Here is a 27,349-nt window from a genome sequence, read left to right on the forward strand (position 1 = left end):
GGTCTGTTTCCGTGCTGTACATCTCTATGACTCTATATAAATGACAAAAAGCAGTGGACTCAGCATGGATCCTTGTGGCACACTGCTGGTCACAGGCCTCCAGTCTGAAAAGCAACCCCCCCCCCCCCCTCTGCCTTCTACCTTTGAGCCAGTTCTGTATCCAAATGGTTAGTTCTCCCTACATTCCCTGTGTGTTGAAACTTCTCTATTTCCATTCTATTGTGCAGGATTCGAAAGCCTGTCATTAGTTGAAACACATACTATTTACACGGTTCATTATTTGACTATTTGAAGGACTGAAGCTGGCCCTTGCTCGGTATTCCACTCACATACCTTCCTCACAATAGTTGTGACTGTGAACTCATACTGGTGAAATCCCACAGCGACTTGTGTTGCGCCAGGTCTCCGAGGAATTGTATTCCGTCACTGACCCACCTTTTAGGGGACACTCCCATTGCTGAGCCAAGTGTAGTCGTTGCAGCTATTCTGTTGATTTGTATCCCAAAGACAACCACTTCTCGCGGACTCAAACTGTTAAAACTGGAAGATAACATTTCCTAAAAAGGAACGGGAAGGAGAAGAAAGGAACAGAGATTGGGAAAGTGAAAAGCAATTCCGGCTGGTAAGAATTTAATCACAATTCGAGAAAAATTGCTGGAAAATGGGAGGGGGTACTGTTTTGAAAATCTGGAATTTATTTGGAAAATAAATTCAATCCAATCGGATTTCTAGAGAGAATAGAAGGCTGATTTATGTCAATGCCCCATCGTCTGGTCCTCGGGTTCAAGCACGACAGTAAACCCAAATCTTTTGGAAAATTTGTTGCGCTAAAATATTTTACTTCTGGTGTTTTGGTTCATTTCTTTCTGTTGCGGAATTAGTTATTGGAATTATCAACTCCAGGAATGACTTAACTCTCAGCCAGCTCCAGAATTATACTGCAGTTTGCTGATAACCTTTAATGTAGAAATCAAGCTCATTTTTATTCCGATTTATTGTTCGTGATTTCTATAGTGTTCCTGGGACATTGCATTGTGTTCGACATTTTCTGGCAATATTTTATCTGTGTGCTATTTTAGGTTGACTGTGTACGGTGTTGACAAAGTTATATTAGACCAACATTCAGCCATTTGGACTGGACGATCCCAGATTTGATTAGCAATCTGGCCTGAGTTCCCCGATTTCTATGTCTTTTCAAAATATTTTAAACATAAAAGTGCAAATATTTGTCCCCCTTCGGGATCGCGGGCTATCTGACAGGCAGAAGGACAATTATTTGGCTGGGAGAAGGATAAATTCGTAATCCGTTGAAATCATTTAGGAAGGCTTCAAGAAGCGAAATCTAACTCGAGTATATTTGACTGTTATTATTGGCAGCTGAAATGTCCAGCCAGTCCCTCCTTTGTCCTAACTCTTTTGTAGTGGAAATTAAAATCGCAGGCACATTGCTGCTGTAGAAGGGACAAAAAATGAAAGAAAAATGCATCAAAATATTGAATGTTAAGGTGCCAGGTGGATCTCACTAGCAGTCTCCAGCCTGAGATTTGCACTGTATTGTTGATAATTAATATAACAAGCTTACTTTCCCAAGGATATTAGTAATTGTATGATAGATGGTGTCAGTTGTCTCTTGCAACTGCAAGGTAATGTAACTATCCCCAGGTCCATCTAAGAACATGTGCATGAATAGATCATAGAGCCCACAGCACCATTCTGTACATTCATTATGGATCTTTGACTCAACTCCACTTTCCCACCTGCTCCTCATATCTCTTGATTCCCTGAGAGGGAAAAAAAAGCCTTGTGTATGTCCCACACTTGAGTATCCAGATCTTATATCCTGTGGAATACAAAATTTCAAGGATTCACAGCACTTTGACTGAAGACATTTCTCCTCATCTCTGACTAAAATAAGTGGCTTCCTGTCCTGAGACTGTGCCCATGTCTTCCAGATCCCCCTAGCAGGAGAAATCATCACTCAGAGTCTATCCTGTCAAGCAACTTTGGGATGTTATGTGTTTCAAAGAAATTACCACATATTCTTCAAAATGACTCAGAGGTTTGACCCTATTTACTCATTCATTCATTAGCCCATGAGATATAGGAACAGAATTTGGCCAATTAGTTCATTAAATCATGGCTGATATGTTTCTCAACCCCATTCTCCTGCCTTCTCCCTGTAATACTTGATCGCCTTACTAAGCAAGAACTAATCTATCTCATTTTAAATACACTCAATAATGTGCTTTCCTCAGTCCTCTGCACCAATGAGTTCCATAGATTAACCATCCTCGGCTGAAAAACTCCTCCTTATCTTAGTTCTAAAGGGTCCTCCCTTCACTCTGAGGCTGTGCCCTTGGATCCTAGATTCTCTTAGTCATGGAAACATCTTCTCCACATCCATTCTATCTGGCCTCTCAATATTCTGTAAGTTTGAATCAGATCTTACCCCTCATCCTTATAAACTCCATCGAGTACAGAACCAGAGTCCCCAGATGCTCCTCATATGATAAGCCCTTCATCCCCGGCATCATTCTTGTAAACCTCCTCTGAAATGTCTTCAACCTTAGCACATTCTTCCTTAGATACATGGCCAAATACTTCTCACCATATAACAAACACAGTTTGACAAGAACTTTATACAACCTCAGCAGTGAATCTCTGTTCTTGTAATCCTTCCCTCTTGAAATGAATGCTAGAATTACATTTGCCTTCCTAAGTGCCAACTGAACATGCATGTTAACCTTAAGAGAATCCTAAATTAGGACTTCCAAGTCAATTTGTGTTTTATATTTCCTAAGACTTACCTCATTTAGAAAATTTAGAAAAGGACTTTAGGGCCCTGGATGGAGGTGATAGGGGTGATGTGCCTGCAGGTTTTGCATCTTTTATGATTGCAGGGGAAGGTACCAGGGGATTCAGAGGAGTTGGTGGGGAGAGTGGCACGAAAAGATTGGCGAAGGAGTAGTCCTGGTGGAAGGCAGAGAGGGGTGGGGGGTGGGGGGTGGGGGGGGGGGGGGGGGCGGGGGGGTGGAAGATGTTCTTGGTGGTGGGGTCTAATTGGAGTTAGCAGAAATATTTAAACATGAAATATTGGATGCAGAGACTGGTGGGGTGTTGGTGAGGAGAAGGAGGAACCCTGTCTGGAGACTGTCACCAGAGATGGAAATGGATGTTTACTATAAACCCACAGACTCCCATATCTACCTGGACTACACCTCCTCCCAACTAGTATCCTGCAAGAACCACATTCCCTTTTTCTAACTCCTCCACCTCCGCTGCATCTGCTCGGACGAGGAGGCATACCACTCCCAAACATCCCAGATGTCCACCTATATTGAAAAAGGTGCATATCCTTCCTCTGTCATCCAGGCAGCCCTCCACCGTACCTCCTCCATTCCCCACTCCACTGCTCTAAACCCCCCCCCCAAACACAATAAAGCTAGGGTCCACCTTGCCCTCACCTACCACCCCACCAGTCTCCGCATCCAATATATCATCCTTAAACACTTCCGCCAACTTCAGTTAGACCCCACCACCAAGAACATTAAAACCTGCTGGCACACCACCCCCTTCACCTGCAACTAGGGCCCCAAACATTGAGTTCTCCAATTTCAAATAACCTCCTTTTCCATCCCTTAACTCCCTTTGCCACTTGCCCTCCCTTCCATTCCTCTGATCTACCCGACCTTCCAGCTACCAACCAGATTCACTCCTCCCATCGTCCAACCAGGCCATGCCCTTTACCTGTGTTCACCTATCACTACCTCACCACCCTGCCCTCTCTCCACCCAAAACTGTTCCCCCACCCCCCCCCTTTATCTGTAGCTCCCTTTACACCCATCCCAGTCCTGAAGAAGGGTTACACCGGAAACGTTGACTTCTCCACTTCCTGATGCTGTGTGGCTTGCTCTGTTCTTCCAGCCTCCTGCTGGAAACAGTAGAGACAGATGACACTGCCAGTCCACGAGGCGGCCAGGTCTGTCAATCAAAAGTTGGCGTGGAGACAGAGCGGAAGAGTCAGACATCTCACAGAGCTGTGGTAATAGGGGACTCCATAGTGAGAGGAACTGACTGGGGTTTTTGTGGCAGCAGGCGGGGCTTAAGGATGGTGTGTTGCCTTCCTGGTGCCAGGGTTAAAGACATCACAGACAGAGTGCAGGAAATTCTCAAGTACGAAGGTGAAGAGCCAGAGGTGGTGGTACATGTCGGCACAAATGATGTCAGGAAGAAGAGGAGGAACATACTACAGTGGGACTTCGGCGAACTAGGAAGAAGGCTGAAAAGCAGGACGTCCAAGGTGGTTATCTCTGGTTTGCTTCCAGTTCCTTGGGCTGATGAGGCCAGAAACCGGGAGATAACGGACTTGAACGTGTGGCTGGGGAACTGGTGCAGGAAGCAAGGCTTTAAATTCTTGGATCACTGGGGTATGTTTTGTGGTAAGCATAAATTCTACAAGAGAGACGGTTTGCACCTTAATAGGTTAGGGACCAGCATTCTGGCAGGCAGGTTTGCTACTGCAACACAGCTACATTTAAACTAAGTAGCGGGGGGGAGGGGACAAACTGGATGTTTAAGAAGGAAATTGAAGGGAAAGTTAGAACAAGGGAAGTCAAGAAAGACAACTATATCAATGAGGCAGAAAACTCAAAAAGGGATCATGCTGTAAGGTTGAGAGAAATAGGAGTTGATGGGAAGGGTGAGGGCAGTAACAAATTAAAAATACTATATATGAATACACGAAGCATTAGAAATAAGATGGATGAGCTTGAGGCTCTTTTGGAAATTGCCAGATATGATATTGTGGGGATAACTGAGACGTGGCTTCAAGTGGACAGGGCCTGGGAAATGAATATTCAAGGCTACACGTGTTATCGTAAGGACAGACTGACGGGCAGAGGGGGTGGGGTGGCCATGTTGGTAAGGGATGATATTCAGTCCCTTGCGCAGGGGGACCTAGAATCAGGGGATGTAGAGTCAGTTTGGATAGAGCTGAGAAATACTAAGGGTAAAAAGACCCTCTTGGGAGTTATCTACAGGCCCTCAAACAGTAGTCTGGATGTCGGATGTAAGTTAAATCAGGAGCTTAAATTGGCCTGTTGCAAAGATGTTACTACAGTTATTATGGGGGATTTCAACATGCAGGTAGACGAGGGAGATCCAGTAGGTGTAGTGTACCTGGACTTTCAGAAAGCTTTTGATAAAGTCCCACATAGGAGGTTAGTGGGCAAAGTTGGGGCTCATGGTATTGGGGGCAAAGTCCTAACTTGGATTGAAAATTGGTTGGCTGATAGGAAACAAAGAGTAGTGATAAATGGCTCCATTTCGGAATGGCAGACAGCGACCAGTGGGGTACTGCAGGGATCAGTACTGGGACTGCAGCTTTTTACAATATATGTTAATGCTATAGAAGATGCTATTAGTAATAACATTAGCAAATTTGCTGATGATACTAAGCTGGGTGGCAGGGTGAAATGTGATGTGGATGTTAGGAGATTATAGGGTGACCTGGACAAGTTAGGTGAGTGGTCAGATGCATGGCAGATGCAGTTTAATGTGGATAAATGTACGGTTATCCACTTTGGTGGCAAGAACAGGAAGGCAGATTACTACGTAAATGGAATCAATTTAGGTAAACAGGCAGTACAGAGAGATCTGGGTGTTCTTGTACACCAGTCAATGAAGGTAAGCATGCAGATACAGGAGGTAATGAAGAAGGCTAATAGCATGCTGGCCTTCATAACAAGAGGGATTCAGTATAAAAGCAAAGAGGTTCTTCTGCAGCTGTACAGGGCCCTGGTGAGACCATACTGTGGTCTCCAAATTTGAGGAAAGATATTCTGGCTATTGAGGGAGTGCAGTGTAGGTTCACGAGGTCAATTCCTGGAATGGCAGGATTACCTTACACTGAAAGTCTGGAGCGACTGGGCTTGTATACCCTTGAGTTTAGTAGACTGAGAGGGGATATGATTGAGACATATAAGATTATTAAAGGATTGGACACTCTGGAGGCAGGAAACATGTTTCCGCTGATGGGTGAGTGCCGAACCAGAGGACACAGCTTAAAAATACGGGGTAGACCATTTAGGACAGAGATGAGGAGAAACTTCTTCACCCAGAGAGTGGTGGTTGTGTGGAATGCTGTGCCCCAGAGGGCAGTGGAGGCCCAGTCTCTGGATTCATTTAAGAAAGAGTTGGATAGGGCTCTCAAGGATTGTGGAATCAAGGGTTATGGAGATAAGGCAGGAACAGGATACTGATTAAGGATACTGGATTAGTGGTGCTGGAAGAGCACAGCAGTTCAGGCAGCATCCAACAAGCAGCGAAATCAACGTTTCGGGCAAAAGCCCTTCATCAGGAATAAAAGGAGCCTTCCACATCCATCAAAGTTTCACCTGCACATCCACCAATATCATTTATTGTATCCGTTGCTCCCGATGTGGTCTCCTCTACATTGGGGAGACTGGGCGCCTCCTAGCAGAGCGCTTTAGGGAACATCTCCGAGACACCCGCACCAATCAACCAAACCGCCCCGTGGCCCAACATTTCAACTCCCCCTCCCACTCTGCCGAGGACATGGAGGTCCTGGGCCTCCTTCACCGCCGCTCCCTCACCACCAGACGCCTGGAGGAAGAACGCCTCATCTTCCGCCTCGGAACACTTCAACCCCAGGGCATCAATGTGGACTTCAACAGCTTCCTCATTTCCCCTTCCCCCACCTCATCCTAGTTTCAAACTTCCAGCTCAGTTACTGTCTCCTTGACTTGTCCGACCTGCCTATCTTCCTTTCCACCTATCCACTCCACCCTCTCCTCCTTGACCTATCACCTTCATCTCCTCCCCCACTCACCCATTGTACTCTATGCTACTCTCTCCCCACCCCCACCCTCCTCTAGCTTATCTCTCCATGCTTCAGGCTCACTGCCTTTGTTCCTGATGAAGGGCTTTTGCCCGAAACGTTGATTTCGCTGCTCGTTGGATGCTGCCTGAACTGCTGTGCTCTTCCAGCACCACTAATCCAGTATTTGATTTTCAGCATCTGCAGTCATTGTTTTTACCTTACTGATTAAGGATGATCAGCCATGATCATATTGAATGGTGGTGCAGGCTCGAAGGGCAGAATGGCCTACTCTTGCACCTATTGTCTATTGTCTACCTTGGATTCCAGCATCTGCAATTTTTTTGTCTCTGTTTCAAGACCTTTGGCAGCCTCCCCACTTCCTTGACACTACCTGTCCCTCCACCCATCTTTAAGTCTTCTGCAAACTTAGTAACCGTGCTCTTAGTTATTCATCCAGATTGTTAATGTATAACATGAATAGTTGTGATTCCAACATGGACCTCTCCATTCGTAACCGGCCCCTTTATTCCGGCTCTCTGCCTTAACCAGTCAGCCAATCCTCTATACATGCCAGTATCTTGCCCCTAACACCATGGGCTCTTGTCTACTATAGCAGTCTCCTGTGCGCCTCCTTGTCAAAGGTCTTCTGTTAATCCAAATAGAATATGCCCACTGACCCTCCTTTGTTTAACTTGCTCATTTTGCTTATTACCTTCTCAAAGGATTCTAACAGATTTGTCAGGCATGATCTCCCCTTAATGAAGCCATGCTGATACAGCCCTATTTTATGTGCACTTCCAAATACTTCATAATCTCATCCTTAATAATGAACTCTAAAATCTTAGCAACAACCAACACCAGGCTAACAGCCCTATAATTTCTGTCTTTTGCCTCCCTCCCTTCTTTTAGAGGGAGTTATCCATTTTCCAGTCCTCCCTGACTCCAGTAATTCCTGAAAGATCACCACCAATTCCTCCACAATCTCCTCAGCTAACTCCATAAGAATTCAAGGATGTTGTATATCAGGTGATTTATCCATCTTCAGACATGTCAGCTTCCCCAATATCTTCTCCTTAGTGATGGCCACTACGAACACCTCTGCCTCCTGACTCACTTGAAGTTCTGGTTTGCTGCTGGTGTCTTCCACTCTGAAAACTGATGCAAAGTACCTATTCAAATCCCCTGCCATTTCGTTGCACCCCGTTACTACTTTCCCAGCCTTATTTTTTAGTAGTCCAATGTCTACTCTTGATCTCTCATATATCTAAAAGAACTTTTATTTTACTTACTAGCTTACGTTCATGTTTCATCTTATTGCTTCTTTTCAGTTATCCTCTGCTGGTTTTTAAAGGCTTCCCAATCCTCTGGCTTCCCACTAATGTTCATCACATTGTATGCTTTTTCTTTTGCTTTTATGCTGTCCTGACTTCCATTGATTAGATTTCCTTCAGTCTGGAAACAGGCCCTTTGGTCCAACAAGTCCACAATGACCCTCCGAACAGCAGCTCATCCAGACCCACTTCCCTCTGACTAATACACCTAACATTATGTACAATTTTGGCATGGCCAATTCACCTGACCTGCACATCATTGGACTGTGGGAGGAAATCAGAGCACCCAGAGGAAACCCACGCAGACATGGGGAGAACGTACGAACTCCACACGGACAGTCACCCGAGGGTGGAATCGAACCCAGGTCCCTGGTGCTGTGAGGCTGCAGTGATAACCACTGAGCCACCGTGCTGCCAAATCATTAACAGCCATGATTGCCATGTCCTCCTTCTTCTTCCTTGGGATGATTTTCCCAAATTATCCCCATTCATCATAAAATAATCCTATCACCCCAGGAACCAATCCAATTGACCTTTGCAATGCTCCAGGTATAGCCTTACCAAAGCTCTGTACTAACGTAAGTATGATTTCATTATTTTTTGTCCTCCCATTGCTTACATTAATTGTCAAAGGGAATCGGTGACAATATAAACTTCAGAATTTAGTAACTTCATGGATTGAAGGAATCAGCAATAACTCTTTCTGGAATAAACTGTTTCTCAAGATGAAAGGGACAAGGAAAAGCTGTTATAAAGGAATTAAAAACAAAGTGCTAATTAACTATATCTAGAAAGATGCAACATATACCAACAGTTTCCTGGGAGAGAGGAGATAACATTGTTTGATAACGTGCTGCCTCATGACAAATGGGCAATTAATTCTGCCTGAAGAAGGATTGTCCTGAAGGAAAGGATTTAATTCCAGGATAAACTATTTTAAACGGACAGGTAACTTCAAATGTAACAAGGAACAAGGCAGCTACTGCTGATAAGAAGGCAAGCAACAGACTTGAGATCTCCAAAAGTATAATCAATGCTGGGGTTGAAGTAATCCATTGAATCATCCAGCACCAGATTATAGTCTAACAGGTTTATTTGGAAGCTCTAGCTTTCAAAGAACTGTTTCTTCATCTGGTGTTTATGGAGAATAAGATCATAAGACACAGACTTTTTAGTCAAATGAGGACAGGGTCATGGAGATGGGATGATACATTAAACAATTTTAGATCAAGTCTTCATCTTTTAGGATGAGATTTGTTGGTTTCTGTTCTTTGATATGTAAATACCAGAGCTTCTTTTAAATTATATTCTGAAGAAAGGTCTAACTTTTCTAACAATAGATGCCATCTCAGCTGAGACAATGCATTAAGGTGTGAGGTCTGTCAGTGTCCCAATGTTGAGTTAGAATGATTCTATTTCTAAAGTAGTTGTGGCTACCATTGATACCATGAACTGCTGGCTCAAAGTGGAGAGGATTCCCAAGAAGATCGCGCCTATTGACACAGGCATCAAGTTTCTGCAGAAAAGCAGGAAAGATCCCAAAAGGCTTACGGATCACGAACCCACTCAAGTCGACCTACAACACAGACTACATGGAGAGACTTTGCCACCGCACCTCTCACAAACTCCTCAATTATCTCATGCACCAACTCTACAGCAGATGCCATAACCTTTAAATCAAGATAGAGTCCACACTCTCTGCTTGCACTCAAGATACAGCAGTACAATTACAGGACACTGCCAACCAGAGAGGGCAACAGAACGACACCACATACATGTCTACCAAGAACAAGAAACTGGAGAAACTTGGCATTACCACCAGCAGTAGCCAAGCGCCTCCACCCTGGCACCATGGTTGAAAATGTTATCACCACAGGGAAATCAATTGTCACTTATCGGACCATACTCTTCAACTAGAAGAGATCAAAGTTCTTAGCAGAGGGCTCAATTGCTGCCCTACCACCAAAATGGACCCTATTGGTCTAGCAGCAGACACAGAGGAAGTCATTAGATGGATGAGACTCCAGGAATTCTTTCAAAATGTCAGCAGTGATCCCAATGAGTCCACTGACGAACTGGAACAGTCATCACAGGAATCCATAGAGGAGCAACCAAAGAAGGGATCGATGTGGACCGCATTGGAGGGCCGCTGCCCTGGACTTGACACATATGCCCAAACTGCCAGGAAATGTATAAATGCCAGGTTCAGCAGCTGTACCCACAAGGTACAGCAAAACATCACCCAATCACAACGCAAAGCCATCCATGCTCTCAAAACCAATCATAACATTGTCATCAAACCAGCAGATAAAGGAGGAGCCATCGTCATTCAGAAGAGAATGGACTACTGTAAGAAAGTATACCGACAACTGAACAACCAGGAACACTACAGGCAACTACCAGCTGATCTGACCAAAGAACACACCCGTGAATGAAACACATTGATCAAGACTTTGGATCCAGTCCTTCAGAGTTCCCTACATGTTTTCATCCCACATACTTCTCGCATAGGTTACTTCTACTGCCTTCTGAAGATACACAAATCCAACACACCAGGACGTCCTATTGCAACAGGGACCCTATGGAAGAACCTCTCTGGCTATCTCGAAGGCATCTTGAAACCCATTGTAAAGTGGACCCCCAGCTTCTGTCATGACACTACTGATTTCTTACAGAAACTCAGCACCCACAGACCAGTTGAACTGGGAACATTCCTCGTCACAAAGGAGATGTCAGCACTCTACACCAGCATCCCCCACAATGACGGCATCACAGCAACAGCCTCAGTACTCAATACCAATAACTGCCAATCTCTGAGCACCATCTTACAACTCATCCGTTTCATCCTCAACCACAATGTTTTCACCTTTGCCAATCATCTCTTCATCCAGACACACGGAGAGGCTATGGGGACCACATTTGCACCCCAATGTGCCAACATTTTCATGCACAAGTTCAGATAAGACTTCTTTTCTGCACAGGACCTCCAACCAGCACCACACACCAAATATATTCATGATATTTTCTTCCTCAGGACCCATGTCAAGGAGTCATTGAAACAACTACATTGTGATATCAACGAGTTTCATCCCACCATCAAACTCACCATAGCCTATTTTTTAATATCTTGTCTCATTCTTGGACACATGCATCTCCACTAAGGATGGGCACCTCAGCACCTCACTATACCACAAACGCACAGATAACCTCACAATGCTGCATTTCTCTAGCTTCCACCTGAAACATATTAAAACAGCCATTCTCTATGGACAACCCCTCCACATACACATGATCTGTTCGGATGAGGAGGAACATAACGGACACTTGGAAGTGTTCAAGGTTGCCCTCATAAGAACAGGGTATGATGCCCAACTCATCGACCACCAGTTCTACTGTGCCACAGCAGGAAACCGTAATGAGTTCCTCATGAGACAGACACAAGCTGCAATACACAGGGTACCCTTCGTTGTCCAGTACTTCCCGGGAGCTGAACGACTACATCATGTTCTTCACAGCCTGCAACACATTATTAATGAGAACCTTCCCCACGCTTCCACTTCTCGCCTTTAAACAACCACCAAACCTTAAACCGATCATTGTTCGCAGCAGACTGCCCAGCCTTCAGGACAACACCATACAACCCTGTCACGGTGAACGCTGCAAGACGTGTCAGAGTCTTGACACAGATACACGTGGAGACACCTCCCACCAGGTACTCATGTGACTTGGCCACCATTGTCTATCTCATACGTTGCAGGCTAGGAAGCGCTGAGGCATGATACATTAGCAAGACCGAGCAGATGCTACGACAATGGATGAATGGACACTGTGCAATAACCACGAAGCAAGAGTGTTCCCTCGAATGGCAGTTCTGGCCCTTCGGCCTTGGACCTTCAGGTAATCATCCTCCAAGGCGGACTTTGGGGTATGCAACAACGCAGAGTGGCCAAGCAGAAGCTGATAGCAAAGTTTGGCACCCATGGGAATGGCCTCAACAGGGACCTTGAGTAAATGTCACGCTACAGGTGATCCCACTGCACTCTACACAGACAGACACACACACTCTTCTACATACTCACACACCCACACAGACCTTCTCTCATACACAAGCTCTCTCTCATACATACATACCATATGCCCCCACAGTCACACCCACACACACACACCCTATCACAGGTATATTATCCATCACACGCACACACGCTTAACCAAGCTTATACACATGCATACACACACACTCTATCATATTCACTCACAGCCACATGCACACACTCACATGCACACACTCACTCTGTCTCTCCGACACATGCACACATTTAAGTCTATGGGGTGAATTTGTTTTTGCAGAACTACATTTCATTTTGCTCAAAAACTGCATAAATCCATGTAAAACTCTGTAAATCCCACTTTAGAAATAGAACCAGTTTAACTCAACATTGGGATACAGACAGATCTCATTCCTTAATGCATTGTCTGAGTTGAGATGGCACCTATTGATAGAAAAGCTAGACCTTTCTTGAGAATGTAATTTAAAAGAAGTTATGGGATTTACATATCAAGGAACAGAAACCAACACATCCCATTCTAAAAGATGAAAGACTTGATTTGAAATTGTTTAATGTGTCATCCCATCTCCATGACACTGTCCTCATTTGGCTACAAAGTCTGTGTTTTATGATCTTGTTCTCCACAAACACCCGATGACTTAGCAGCGCTTCGAAAGCTACTGCTTCCAAATAAACCTGTTGGACTATAACCTGATGTTGTGTGATTTTTAACTTTGTTCCCCCGAATCTAACACCAGTACCTCCAAGTCATTGAATCATCAATAATATTATACCACAAACGTGAAACAGAGAAAATTGTATAAGAATTTAAGATCAGAACAACTCAGTAGCAGAATTTGGAAGAACAACACTGCACAAAGATCAAACCTTAGACACTTCCAGAGACGGACACTGTTAGTGGAATGCTGGCCAAATTCCACTATTAATCAGATAATAGCCAAGTTAAGTTGCGAGGCTCAACTTGCTTACTTGAGGGGTCTTATTTTGGTTGCTACATGCAATAAAGTTTAAATCATTGTTTCAGTACTTGATTGTCTGTGACATTTCTTAATAAGTAGCTGGATCAAAGATAACTTGTGGTGATTTACCCACAACAAATTTGCTTTAGTGATTTCTTTCTATGTGCACGCTGACATTTCTTGTTTTTTGCATAAGTATATCCGATTCATCAGAACACAAAGGTTTGACACCTTTAAAAATATTCAGGTCTTTTATTCTTACTACCAAAGTGAATGTCACACTTTCTGTCATTATACTCTGGATGCTATAATTTTGCCCACTCACTTAACCCACCCTTGTCTCTTGCAGCTTTTCTGCGTCCACTTCACAGCTTGCATTTTCATCCATGTTTGTATTATCAGAAACTTAGATCATTCTTAATATCTAAGTCATTAATATAGATTGTAATTAGATGAAACCCCAGCATGATTCTCATGGCACTCCACTCATAACAGCCTGTCAACTTGAACATGCCACTTTTATCCATACTCTTTATTTCCTGTCCTTCAACTAATCCTCTATTCATGCTAAGGTATTGTCCCAACTCCAAGAACACTTCTTTTGTGTGGACCTTATCTGTACATTTTGAAGATCTAAGTATATCATTGTGCTACTAGTGACACCGTTTGTTTTACGATAGAGAGTAGAATGAAGATAACATAGCTTAACTAGAGACTCATAGAGGGAAATTTGTTTGCAGTGCTATGCAGACATATATTGATTTGCGATGAACAGGCAGCAGCACAAATCAGTATCTGTGATGTTCTTCAGTGATAGCAATGAAGAATATAGCAAGGTAATCGTCCATGGCTACTGTGGTGAATTAACTTTAAGTCTGCAGTAACACTACACAGACAAAATTTCCTCCCATAGAATGTGGCATATCATAGATTTCCTAGAATAATGAAGTTGTGATGACTTAAAATTAGATATCCAGAAACTAAGGTTCTGTCAAAGTTGTCAGCTGTTCCCATCGGTAGAATGGAAAATACATTGGCAAGATTTCCATAATAAATTGAAATTCCAGACTGGAAACTCTGGTTTAGCTGCACCCACACAAGCTTGTCATGTGATCGTGCCAACAAACTAGAGCACAGTTTTGGCATGGTCCTGTATTTAGTCACAGGCAAGCCATCCGAAAACATTGAGCTCTCTCTCTAAAACCCTGAAGGCCAAAATTTCTGTTTATCAGAGACAAACTGATACTACAAATGGAAAACTGTGGTGGGAAAGGAAAAGCAGACATCATGAAGGTGTAGGAGATTATGCTATGAAGTTTGTCACTATTCTGAGGCACAAGGTGAAAGTCTTGGAACAGTTTGACAAGTAGGAATATTCTCTAGCAAGGAGGAGGGTGAGAATGGCTGTCAATGCCAATGTTGAAAATGTGCTTGCTAACATGATTCAAGGCTGCTCAAGCACAGAATGTTCCCACCACCAATCCAATCTTGCTGGAAAGGAGAATCATCCTGCCAAAGAAATTGGGCTCGAGGAGTTCACCTGTTGTAATGGCTGGCTGGATCAGTTTAGTTTAATTGGGATGGCACAGTGGCACTGCGTGGTTAGCACTGCTGCCTTACAAGGCCAGGGACCCAGGTTTGGCCCCAGTCTTGGGTTACATGAGGAGTTTGCACATTCTCCCCATATCTGCATAGGTTTCCTCCCAAAGTCCAAAGATGTGCAAGTTAGGTGGATTGGCCATACAAAATTGTCTGTAGTGTCCAGGAATGAGCAGGCTAGGTTGATTAGCCATGTAAATACAGGGTTATGGGGATAGTTAGGGACTGGGTCTGAGTAAATTACTTTTTAGAGGGTCAATGCAGACTCAATAGGCCAAATGGCTTCTTTCTGCACTATATGGATCTTATGATTCTATTCTAAGACAAGGCAACACCTTAAGTGTGATCACTAGTGAGGGTGTAGCAGTTCAGATAGTATTGACAGACGATGGAATCCATGTATTTCCTAAATGAATCTGCATCAAGACACATTTTTAACATGGAACAAACTGAACTGTTTTACTATTTTTTGTTAAATCTCTCTTTAATGTTTTGAACTGGGCTGGAGCGGCACCATTGGGGTGGGATATGTAGTTAATGAGATGAGTTTCATAAGATACAATGAAAGATCTTGCCTTGGTGAGAGAACCACCCATGAAATTTAAATAAATTGTTATGTTTTTCTGTATGTTCATCCGCTAAATTGACCTGACCTTGTACAATACTGAAAATGTGTTGCTGGAAAAGCGCAGCAGGTCAGGCAGCATCCAAGTTTCGACATTTCGGGCATGAGCCCTTCTTCAGGAATGAGGAAAGTGCGTCCAGCAGGCTAAGATAAAAGGTAGGGAGGAGGGACTTGTGGGAGGGGCGTTGGAAATGCGATAGATGGAAGGAGGTCAAGGTGAGGGTGATAGGCCGGAGTGGGGGTGGGGCGGAGAGGTCAGGAAGAAGATTGCAGGTTAGGAAGGCGGTGCTGAGTTCGAGGGATTTGACAAGGTGGGGGGAGGGGAAATGAGGAAACTGGAGAAATCTGAGTTCATCCCTTGTGGTTGGAGGGTTCCTAGGAAGAAGATGAGACGTTCTTCCTCCAACTGTCGTGTTGCTATGGTTTGGCGATGGAGGAGTCCAAGAACCTGCATGTCCTTGGTGGAGTGGGAGGGGGAGTTGAAGTGTTGAGCCACGGGGTGGTTGGGTTGGTTGGTCCGGGTGTCCCAGACCAACGGATGGCGTTTTTACAGGGGACAGGGTGGGAGGAGGTGTAGTCTAGGTAGCTGTGGGAGTCGGTCGGTTCACCGACTGTAAAAACGCCTTCCCGTAGTCCCAATTCCTTCATCTCCGCCGCATCTGCTCCCAGGAGGACCAGTTCCAATACTGTACAACCCAGATGGTCTCCTTCTTCAAAAACCGCAATTCCCTCACAGACGTGATCGATGATGCCCTCCACCGCATCTCCTCCACTTCCCGCTCCTCCGCCCTTGAGCCCCGCCCCTCAAACCGCCACCAGGACAGAACCCCACTGGTCCTCACCTACCACCCCACCAACCTCCATATACATCGTATCATCCGTCGTCATTTCCGCCACTTCCAAATGGACCCCACCACCAGGGATATATTTCCCTCCCCTCCCCTATCAGCGTTCCAAAAAGACCACTCCCTCCGTGACTCCCTCGTCAGGTCCACACCCCCTACCAACCCAACCTCCACTCCTGGCACCTTCCCCTGCAACCGCAAGAAATGCAAAACTTGCGCCCACACCTCCCCCCTTACTTCCCTCCAAGGACCCAAGGGATCCTTCCATATCCGCCACAAATTCACCTGCACCTCCACACGCATCATTCATTGCATCCGCTGCACCCGATGTGGCCTCCTCTATATTGGGGAAACAGGCCGCCTACTTGCGGAACATTTCAAAGAACACCTCTGGGACACCTGGACCAACCAACCCAACCACCCCGTGGCTCAACACTTCAACTCCCCCTCCCACTCCACCAAGGACATGCAGGTTCTTGGACTCCTCCATCGCCGCATCATAGCAACACGACGGTTGGAGGAAGAACGCCTCATCTTCCGCCTAGGAACCCTCCAACCACAAGGGATGAACTCAGATTTCTCCAGTTTCCTCATTTCCCCTACCCCCACCTTGTCTCAGTCAAATCCCTCGAACTCAGCACCGCCTCCCTAACCTGCAATCTTCTTCCTGACCTCTCCGCCCCCACCCCCACTCCAGCCTATCACCCTCACCTTGACCTCCTTCCATCTATCGCATTTCCAACGCCCTCCCACAAGTCCCTCCTCCCTACCTTTTATCTTAGCCTGCTGGACACACTTTCCTCATTCCTGAAGAAGGGCTCATGCACGAAACGTCGATTCTCCTGTTCCTTGGATGCTGCCTGACCTGCTGCGCTTTTCCAGCAACACATTTTCAGCTCTGATCTCCAGCATCTGCAGTCCTCACTTTCTCCCTGACCTTGTACAATATAAAGTATTGAAAGATGTTGGGAGTTAGTGCTGAAAAGTGTATTTTTCTGATTAGCGTGCTGACTTTGAATAAGTAGAATACAGATTGCAATGTCAATAGTGAAGTCAAACATCTTTTCCATGTTCCAAAACCCTAGAACATCTCTACGATCTTTGTGGTTTCAACTGGAAACAGGGGGATGCATAGGCCGATGTGTAAGTGGATCGAAGATGTACCATGAGGGTTCTTAATTGCTGGCACATGTCAGTTGCCTATGATTGTAGATGTGGGTGCATGTTCCCAGTGCCTGTGGCACATGCCCTGGAATGTTTGTCCCCATTGTCCAACATGGATATCCTTTGAAGCAAATGGTGAACTGAAGTCATCAGATATCCACTCTGACTTACATGTTGAGAATTCTCAGCATTGGTTGACTCAAAGTGCATGGTAAGATATGAAGCTGCATATTAATGAGCTGAGGTAATAAACTAACCCCTTTAATGGGCAACTCACTGCTATCTGGAAAGAATCTCATATTTATGCCCAGAACTTAAGTTAAAAGATGCAGCACTAATGTTCCTGATGGCAAGTTAGATCTTTTTGGACTTCTTGTGCAATTCTGCCATATTTCTCATCGTCCATTTCAATCAGGCTCCAATAAGATTCTGCTCTAAGTTCTGTTTCACATATATGCTACATGATTACGTTTTAATTTAGTTTTGATGGCAAAACTAGGCTGCAAAAGGGATCTCCTTGCCGAACTCAAAATTCTACTCACTTACATGGAGATGTCACTCCTGGACAGCCTTTTTTGTAAATCCTGAGGCACCAAATCCTGTTCACCCACCATCACTGTGTTTCTTGATCTTCCCAGCTCTCAGTCATTCTGATGGCTTTATACTTAATAATGAGTTTGATTGTGAAGATTTTTTGTTAATGAAAAGACATATTGCAATTTTTGTATAAAGGCATTTCTTTGAAACCACATTGTTCCAGATGATTTTAGTCTTGATTACTTCAATTCACTTCAGGAAAAGCTTTTGACGACTTTTAACAATTGAACTTTATGGCTGCTCTGTTTGAACAGTGGGTTGCAGGCTTGGAGATGGTTTTGGATTTTAGTCGTGGCAGCTAGCTACAAAACCAGCTGCTCAGCTCGTGTTTCTGTTTCTGAGGTAGCTTTGTTGTGAAACCAGTGTGAAAATTAATTACCTTCAAGGGGTGTGACTGGAAAACGTCATGATATTATGTTTCCTGAACAGGTTGTACCTACCAGGAGCCCAGAGACAACTGTCGATGTTTGGTGATACCTGTCTATATATGCTAAAATGCCAGACCAAGAGATGTCTGAACTTTACCCTTTTTTGCCTTCAAGAACGAACACTTCTTGGCCTCAGTGTTTCTTCCACCCAAATTAATTTTGCAGAGAAATCCTTTTCTAAGTTTATTTTTTACTTAGTTTCTGTGTATATGTGCATTTTAGGTAATTTTGAGTGGGAAACATTTCCATTTCCAAATTATTAACTAAGTGAATTAACAAGTTTCGCATCTTTATTGAGTAAGTTTATTTTAATAATAAATCAATATTTTTTATTTACTGAAGAAACCTGGTTGATGGATATTTTATTTTAATGTAATACAGAAAAAGTATATGATTGACCAAAGTGGGAATTGATTAAAACAATTAAATTTATGTTGTGACCTATAGAATAGTAGGACAGGACAATAGAGAAAGACAGTGCACCCCTCCTGACTTGGGCAGAAAATAAATATAGGGGCTTATCCAGGATATCTATTGTCATAGAGTCATAGAGATGTACAGCACAGAAACAGACAGTTTGGTCCAACTCGTCCATGCCGACCAAATATCCCACCCCAATCTAGTCTACCTGCCAATACCATATCCCTCCAAACGTTTCCTATTCACATACCCATCCAGATGCCTTTTAAATGTTGCAATTGTATTAATCTCCACTACTTCCTCTGACAGCCCATTCCACACATGCACCACCCTCTGCATGAAAATGTTGCCCTGTAGGTCTCTTTTATATCTTTCCCCTCTCACCCTAAACCTACGCCCTCTTGTTCTGGACTCCCCCACCCCAGAGAAAAGACTTTGTCTATTGACCCTATCTATGCCCCTCATGATTTTATAAATCTCTTTAAGGTCACCCCCCACCTCCAACGCTTCAGGGAAAACAGCCCTAGCCTATTCAACCTATAGCTCAAATTCTCCAACCCCAGCAACATCCTTGGAAATCTTTTCTGAACCCTTTCAAGTTTCACAACATCCTTCAATGGAAGGAGACCAGAATTGCATGCAATATTCCAAAAGTGACCTAACCAATGTCCTGTACAGCTGCAACATGACCTTCTAACTCCTTTATTCAATACTTTGACCAATAAAGGAAAGCATACCAAACGCCTTCTTCACTATCCTATCTACTTGCAATTCTACTTCCAAGGAGCTAGGAACCTACACTCCAAAGTCCCTTTGTTCAGTAACACTCCCTAGGACCTAACCATTAAGTATATAAGTCCTGCTAAGATTTGCTTTCCCAAAGCACTTCGCCTTTATCTAAATTAAACTCCATCTGCCACTTCTCAGCCCATTGGCTCGTCTGATGAAGATCCCATTGTATTCTGAGGTAACCTTTTGCTGTCCATGACACCTCCAATTTTGGTGTCATCTGCAAACTTACTAACTTTTCTTCTTAAGCTCTTATCCAAATAATTTATATAAATGACGAAAAGTAGTGGACCCAGCACCGATCTATGTGGCACTCCACTGGTCACAGGACTCCAGTCTGAAAAACAACCCTCCAATACCACTCTCTGTCTTCAACCTTTGAGCCAGTTCTGTGTCCAAATGGCGAGTTCCCCCTGTATTCCATGAAATCTAACCTTGCTAACCAGTCTCTCATGGGGAGCCTTGTCGAACGCCTTACTGAAGTCCACATAGATCATGTCTACTGCTCTGCCCTCATCAATCATCTTTGTTACCTCTTCAAAAAACTCAATCAAGTTTGTGAGACAAAATTGGCGTTTCTCCAATTTATAACTTCAACTTTTAGATCCGATCTATCTTTTTCCATCACTATTTTAAAACTAATAGAATTACGGTCGCTGGCTGCAAAATGCTCCCCCATTGACACCTCAATCACCTGCCCTGCCTTATTTCCCAAGAGGAGGTCAAGTTTTGTACCTTTGCTAGTAGGTACATCCATGTACTGAATCAGAATATTTTCTTATAAATGCTTAACAAGTTCCTCTCCACCTAAACTCTTAACACTATGGCAGTCCCAGTCTATGTTTGGAAAGTTAAAATCCCCTACCATAACCATCCCATTATTCAGATAACGGAGATCTAATTACAAATTTGTTTCTCAATTTCCCCCTGACTATGAGGGGATCTATAATACAATCCCAATAATGTGATCATCCCTTTCTTATATCTCAGTTCCACCCAAATAACTTCCCTGGATGTATTTCCGGGAATATCCTCCCTCAGGACAGCTGTAATGCTATCCCTTATCAAAAACACCACTCCCCCTGCTCTCTTGCCTCCCTTTCTGACCCTCCTGTAGCATTTGTATCCTGAAACATTAAGCTGTCAGTCCTGTCCATCCCTGAGCCATGTTTCTGTAATTGCTATGATGTCCCAGTCCCATGTTCCTAACCATGCCCTGAGTTCATCTGCCTTCCCTGTTAGGCCCCTTGCATTGAAATAAATGTGGATTAATTTATCAGTCCTACCTTGTTCTCTACTTTGTCCCTGCCTGATCTGTTTGACTCACTTCTGTTCTCAACTGTACCAGTCTCAGATTGATCTCTTTGCTCACTTCACCCCCCACCCCCCACCCCCGTCTTACTAGTTTAAATCCTCTCGAGCAGCTCTAGCAAATCTCCCTGCCAATATATTAGTCCCCTTCCAATTTATGTGCAATCTGTCCTTCTTATACAGGTCACTTCTACCCCAAAAGAGATTCCAATGATCCAAAAATGTGAATCCTTCGCCCATACACCAGCTCCTCAGCCATGCATTCATCTGCTCTATCCTTCTATTTCTATCCTTACTCGCTTGTAGCACTGGGAGTAATCCAGATATTACTACTCTCGAGGACCTCCTTTTAAAATTCCTGCCCAACTCTCTGTATTCTCCCTTCAAAATCTCAACCGCTTCCCTTCCTATGTCATTGGTTCCAATGTGTACGACGATCTCCTGTTGGTCCCTCTCCCCTTTGAGAACATTGTGCACCCTCTCTGAGACATCTTTGATCCTAGCACCAGGGAAGCAACCATTCTGATTTTTCGTTGCTGGCCAGAGAAACGTCTTTCTGTGCCTTAGACTAGAGAGTCCCCTAACACAATTGATCTTCTGGAACCTGACGTACCCCTCATTGCATTACAGCCATTCCCCTGAGAATCCATCAGCCCCTATATTTTCCAAAACAGCACATTTGTTTGAAATGGGGATAGTCGTAGAAGACTCCTGTACCAACTGCCTACCTTTCTTACCTTTCCTGGAGTAATCACATCTATGTGACAGTATCTGCGACTTTTCCCCATTCCTATAACTGCCATCCATCACATCCCCTTGCTCTTGTAAATTTCTCATTGCCTCTTACTGTCGCTCTAACTGTTCCATTCAGTATGATAGGATTCACAACCAATGATATTTATTGCAGAAATACTCCTCAGTAACACATGAACTCTTCCTAAATTCCCACATTCATATCACTCTACTAAAGGTCATTTTAGTTCCTTCTAATCTGCAGACCCAGAAAATAACACTGTCTTATTCCTCTACAAAACACTGCTCCAGGCTAACTTAATACTTATGGTTTATATTTTTAAGTTTAATCAAGAGACATATCTTAATAAAACATATAAAGAAAGAACCTACTATATTAACCACTACAGACTTACAGCTAGGCCCCAAGACTATACTTAAAACTATTCACTTATCTATCTCTGTGCCGTGATCTTTCCCAAACAGGTTCTTCCAAGATTAGTTGTGAATTTCACTGTTTGTTAATTTTCCCAGATGCACTCCAAAGTCCAGCGATATATGAATTCAAACAGCAAAGGCAGTAACTGTGCAGTTTCACTGCTCTCTCAGGGAACAGTGTGGGTTTCTCTCTCTCTCTCCTGCACTGACATCACCATGTGCTTTGTTTGTTCCTCTCCCTTTAAAAGTGCTGTTGACTATTTTTGCTTCCAAAGTTCCACCTAAAATACCTCAAAAAAAGAGCAGCCTGTTACAGCCAGAAAGTTTTCCCATCCTCCATTTTGGACTACCCAGAATCCGTTGCTGACAACATTTAACAAGAAATAGAGTTATAAGTATTTTTATTCCTTTGTGAAATATCAGTGTTACTGGCTGGGCCAGCATTTTATTGCCCACCCTGGTTGTCATTGAGAATGTTGTGGTGAGCTGCCTTCTTGAATGGATGCAGTCCTTTTGCTATAGGGACATCCACAATGCCATAAGAGAGGGAATTCCTGGAATTTGATCCAACAATACTAAAGAAACAGTGATATATTTTTCCAAGTCAAGATGGTGAGTGGCTTGAAAGAGAACTTGCAGGGAGTGGTGTTCCCATCTATTTGCTGACCTTGTCCTTCTAGGCAGTGGCATAAACTTCCGATTAGAAAATATAAAAGAAAAGTTGCCAAGTTTCTTGTGCATTATTAAATCAAAATGGCTTAAGCAGTTGTTAAGACTTTTCTGGAGATGTAAGATTTATTCTTGGGTGATTTGAAAAAAAAATCAGGCTAATTGAATTAGCAAATATATTGAAGTTAAAATAATAGCATGGTCTAGCAAATATTATTGAGGTAATAGGAAGAAGGGCGAAGTAAAACATTTTGGTAATTCAGTTGAGTTAGTGAGAATTCAATTGCAGATTAAGCAATGTAAACCTGAAAGGGATTTAGAAATCATCACAAACTTCAGCATTGAAGGCACATGCTTCAGACAAAATAAGGAAGAAGAGGAAAGATTACATCAGAGAGAGGAGAGGGAGAAAGAAAAAAATTTAGAGGGTAGAGCTGGAATTTAAAGTGAGGAAAAATGTCAGAGAGAATACCAGCTTCAAAGGTTGAACCTTAAGAGCTTTTGTGTCTTAGTGGTAGTGCCCCTGCTTCTGAACCAGGTGGTCCAGATTCACATTCTACATGTTGTAGAAGTGCGTGATAACATCTCTGAACACATTGATTAGGAAAACACCTATAAAGTTGGAAAAATGAAAAAAGCATTTGATGCCAGGGAACATTCAGCTTAGGAAAGATCTGAGTCTAAACCAAGAGCCAGTGGAGAACTGTTTAAATTTGTGCAAGCCCTCCCAAAATTTGATGAGGCATTTTTTATTTTTTATTTTTGAAAAGGTAACTAAGCAGAGAAGGTTGCCATATGAAAACTGGATACAGCTCATACTAAAAGTTTGACAGGCAGAACTTATAAAGGTTATGACTTCCTTTCTGAGGTCTTTTCTCTGGGGTGGGGGAGTCCAGAACTAGAGGGTGAGAGGGTGAGAGGGGAAAGATATAAAAGAGACCTAAGAGGCAACATTTTCACGCAGAGGGTGGTGCATGTGTGGAATGGGCTGCCAGAAGAAGTGGTGGAGGCTGGTACAATTGCAACATTTAAAAGGCATCTGGATGGATATATGAATTAGAAGGGTTTGGAGGGATATGGGCTGGGTGCTGGAAGGTAGGACTAGATTGGGTTGGAATATCTGGTCGGTATGGATAAGTTGGAACAAAGGGTCTGTTTCTGTGCTGTACGTATCTATGACTCTATGATTCTTTACATCAAACTGAATATGTCTTCCATTGGTCTCTTTGTATATAATTTCACTCTGCTCTTTCTCTAAATGACAAACTGATTTATAACTTGAAACAGTTACATTTCTCTTCAAACCTAGTTTTTTTAGATATATCTGTTTTTTGCATCAAGCATTGAACAATAACCTAAATCTCTGGAAGATGAATACTTTGCTGATAACCTGTCTTTTCCTTTCTTGAAGGATGGATTGACTGAAGTCTCAATCATCACATTAATTGAGAACTGCAAATGGCAACAGGGTAACTGTCAAGCTTCTCTCCACATTGAATGATAATGGAGGCTTGTATGTCAGGACAGTGACTAATTTATATCCTGATGATGAACATTGTCATTGGTGCTTCTGACCAAATGGTGGTAATGAGATGACTATGGAAATGACAATGGCAACAATGTGTGCTGAATCTATTGAACTTTCCGCACCTTCGCCTCACTCTCCTTCAACACCATTTCCTTCAATCCACAATGTCAGTACTCCACCATCACAAAAGAAAAATCACCCAATGGTACTTACGCCACCACCACCACCAGTATTACCACCACCACCACCACCACCACCATCATTACTTTGGCAGTCGCAATCTTCTCCAAGTCTTCAGAAATCCAAATTCAAGAAAGTGAACTGGATAACTATTCCAAAAGATAGGATCTTGGGAAAAAACAACATCTGGACAACGGATAAGTATGATGATGATTTTCAGCTAGACACTTTAATCATGGAGAAGTTATTCGAACAGGTGGAGAAAGTTTCAGGCCATGAGCGAAAGCACTGGAGAAGATCTATACACAATTGCCAAGATTCCACTGGTGAAAGAGTAAGTCGGAGTCGGTTTGAGTGAAACAGTTTATGTATTAGACTGTGGATGGAATTGACTACTTGTGTCTGACAGTCTCTGTTGTAAGATTATCTCTGGGTGGATATCTTTGGTATGGTCCAGTGTTAACCCGCTTTCCTCTATTGTTACCTTTTTCTCCTGTTCTATTCCTGTTCTGTTTTGTGGAAGCACATTGTAATATCCTCAGTGAGGGGAGACAATGGCCTTGTGGTATTTCCACTGAACTGTTAATCCAGAGACCCAAGGTAATATTCTGGGCATCCAGTTCAAAGCCAATATCCTTGAGGAAAGGAAACTCTCATTCTTACCTTGTCTGACCTACATGTGACTCTAAGTCACATTAATGTGGTTGACTCTTAACTGCCGTCGGGACAATTAGGAATGGCTGTGAATGAATTTTTAAAAACCTCATGAAAAGAGCTCCAAGGGTGGGAAGCAATAGCCGTATTAAATTTTTATATTGCTGAAAAGAGTTAGCAAAATCATTTGTAGTTGTACAGAAGAAAAAAAGTTATTGTTTTCACAGAATCACAAAGTTACAGTGCAGAAGATCATTCAGCAGCAAAGGAAACAAGTCATAGTGAGTTCAGTTATGTTGACTGTCAAGAGAGTGAGGTGCTTGGATGGTCTTAATGCTAGGAGTGTAATAGGGAAGACTGATGATTTAATGGATTGACACATGATAGTATGATATTATTGCCATCACAGAAATATGGTTGAGTAACTATATTCAGTATGGTTGAATGTTAGGAACTCAACAGTCTGGGGTATAGGAGAGGGGTGTGTGAAAAGGGTGGTGATGTCAGATTATTAATTAAGGAGTTAATTACTGCAATGAGAAGAAATGATATCTTGGAATGGTCCTCAAACAAGGCTTTGAAGGTAGAATTTAGGATGTTAAGAGTGAGACTGTATTGTAGGACTCCAAAGTGTCAGCAGGAAATAGAGGAGCAAATATGTGGACAGTTCACAGGGGTGTGTAACAGTAATTATATGAGTGGATTTCAACTTTCCCAACATAAACTGGGATAATTGTAGTGTTAAGGGTTTAGAAGGGGTGGATTTCTTGAAATGTATCCAGGGGAGCTTTTTGAATCAATATGCAGAAGGCCCAAGAAGGGACTGTACAGTGCTGGATCTGGTCCTAGAGAAAGAAGGCAGACAAGTGTTCAATCCGGTAGTGGGGGAGCATTTTAACAATAGCAACTTTAACAGGGTATGGTTCAAATTTGTTCTGGACAAAGAAAAAGACGGCCTGTGAAAGATGGCTTTGAACTGGGGGAAGGCAGATCTTATCAAAATAAGCAGGATCTGCCATAGGTGACTGGGAATAGCTTTTTGCGGGTAAGTCTACAGCGGAGCAGTGGGAGACATTAAAAAAAATGATCTAGGGAGAGTACATGTCCAACATGTACCCTTCTGAGGGAATTGTACAAGAATGAGTTCAGAGAACCCTGGATGTCTAAGACAATTCAGGACTGGATGAGGAAGAAGAAAAGGGCTTTAAGCAAGTCCAAAAGGAACAATTCAGCTGCAGTCCCAGATGAATACAGGAAGTGCAGAGGGGAACTTTTGAAAAAAATTCAAAGAGCTAAAAAAAGGGCATGATAAACAGGATTAGGGAGAATCCTAAAATGTTTTATAAATACATTAAAAGGACAACGTCAGAAGTCACATAACATCAGGTTATCGTGCAATAGGAAATCGCAAGCTTTCAGAATAATGCTCCTTCATCAGGTGAACTTGTTGGACTATAACCTGATGTTATGTGACTTCTGACTTTGTCCACCCGAGTCCAACATCGGCATCTCCACATTAAGGGGACGAGGTTAACAATGGAAAGAGTGAGGCCTATGACAGATCAAGGGGGCAACCTGTGCATTGAAAAGGAGAACATAGGTATGGAATTCAGGAAAAGGGTCTATGAGGAAATTATACAGTTTGACAAAGGAAGTGGGAGGTATTGGAGGCTCTGATAAGGTTAAAAATGGACAAATGCCTTAGCCTGGATGAATTGCATTCCAGGCTGGTGTTGGAGGTGAAATAGGAAATTACAGGGGCTCTGACTTAAATTTTTAATTACTCTCTGGCCATGAAAGAAGTGCCAGAGGACCATAGGATGCTAATGTGGTTCCACTTTTCAAAAGAGGGGTGATAGAGATGAACCAGGAAATTACAGACTGGTGAGTCTCACAGACTGCTTGGAGAGAAACATTTGGAGAAAATTCTGAAGGAGTGAATTAAAACCCACTCAGAAAAGCATGGGTTAATTAGAGATAGTCAGCAAGGCTTTGTCAGAGGTAAGTCATACCCTACAAATTTGTTAGAACTTTTTCAAAACATGATCAAGTGTGTGGATGAGGGAAGTTCAGTTGATGTAGTTTAAATGGATTTTGGCAAAGCTTTTGACAAAGTCTCACATTGAAGACTGATTGAGAAGGTTAAAGCACATGGAAATGAAGGAAACTTGG

The 27,349-nt window shown here is 43.2% G+C and overlaps 1 protein-coding gene across 1 annotated transcript in view; it reads left to right on the top strand.

Moving 5' to 3' along the window:
- The first annotated feature begins 484 nt into the window (after positions 1-484).
- fhdc2 (FH2 domain containing 2) overlaps positions 485-27,349 on the top strand; it is an 88,652-nt gene continuing 61,787 nt past the window's right edge. Inside the window, exons 1-2 of the mRNA XM_072595158.1 lie at positions 485-622; positions 24,227-24,857. Coding sequence (XP_072451259.1) covers positions 24,408-24,857 — 450 coding nt within the window. The 5' untranslated portion in view covers positions 485-622; positions 24,227-24,407. The remainder of the gene's footprint in view (positions 623-24,226; positions 24,858-27,349) is intronic.

The sequence above is a fragment of the Chiloscyllium punctatum genome, chromosome 25, assembly GCF_047496795.1.
Source record: "Chiloscyllium punctatum isolate Juve2018m chromosome 25, sChiPun1.3, whole genome shotgun sequence".
In the NCBI taxonomy this organism is placed as follows: Eukaryota; Metazoa; Chordata; class Chondrichthyes; order Orectolobiformes; family Hemiscylliidae; genus Chiloscyllium; species Chiloscyllium punctatum.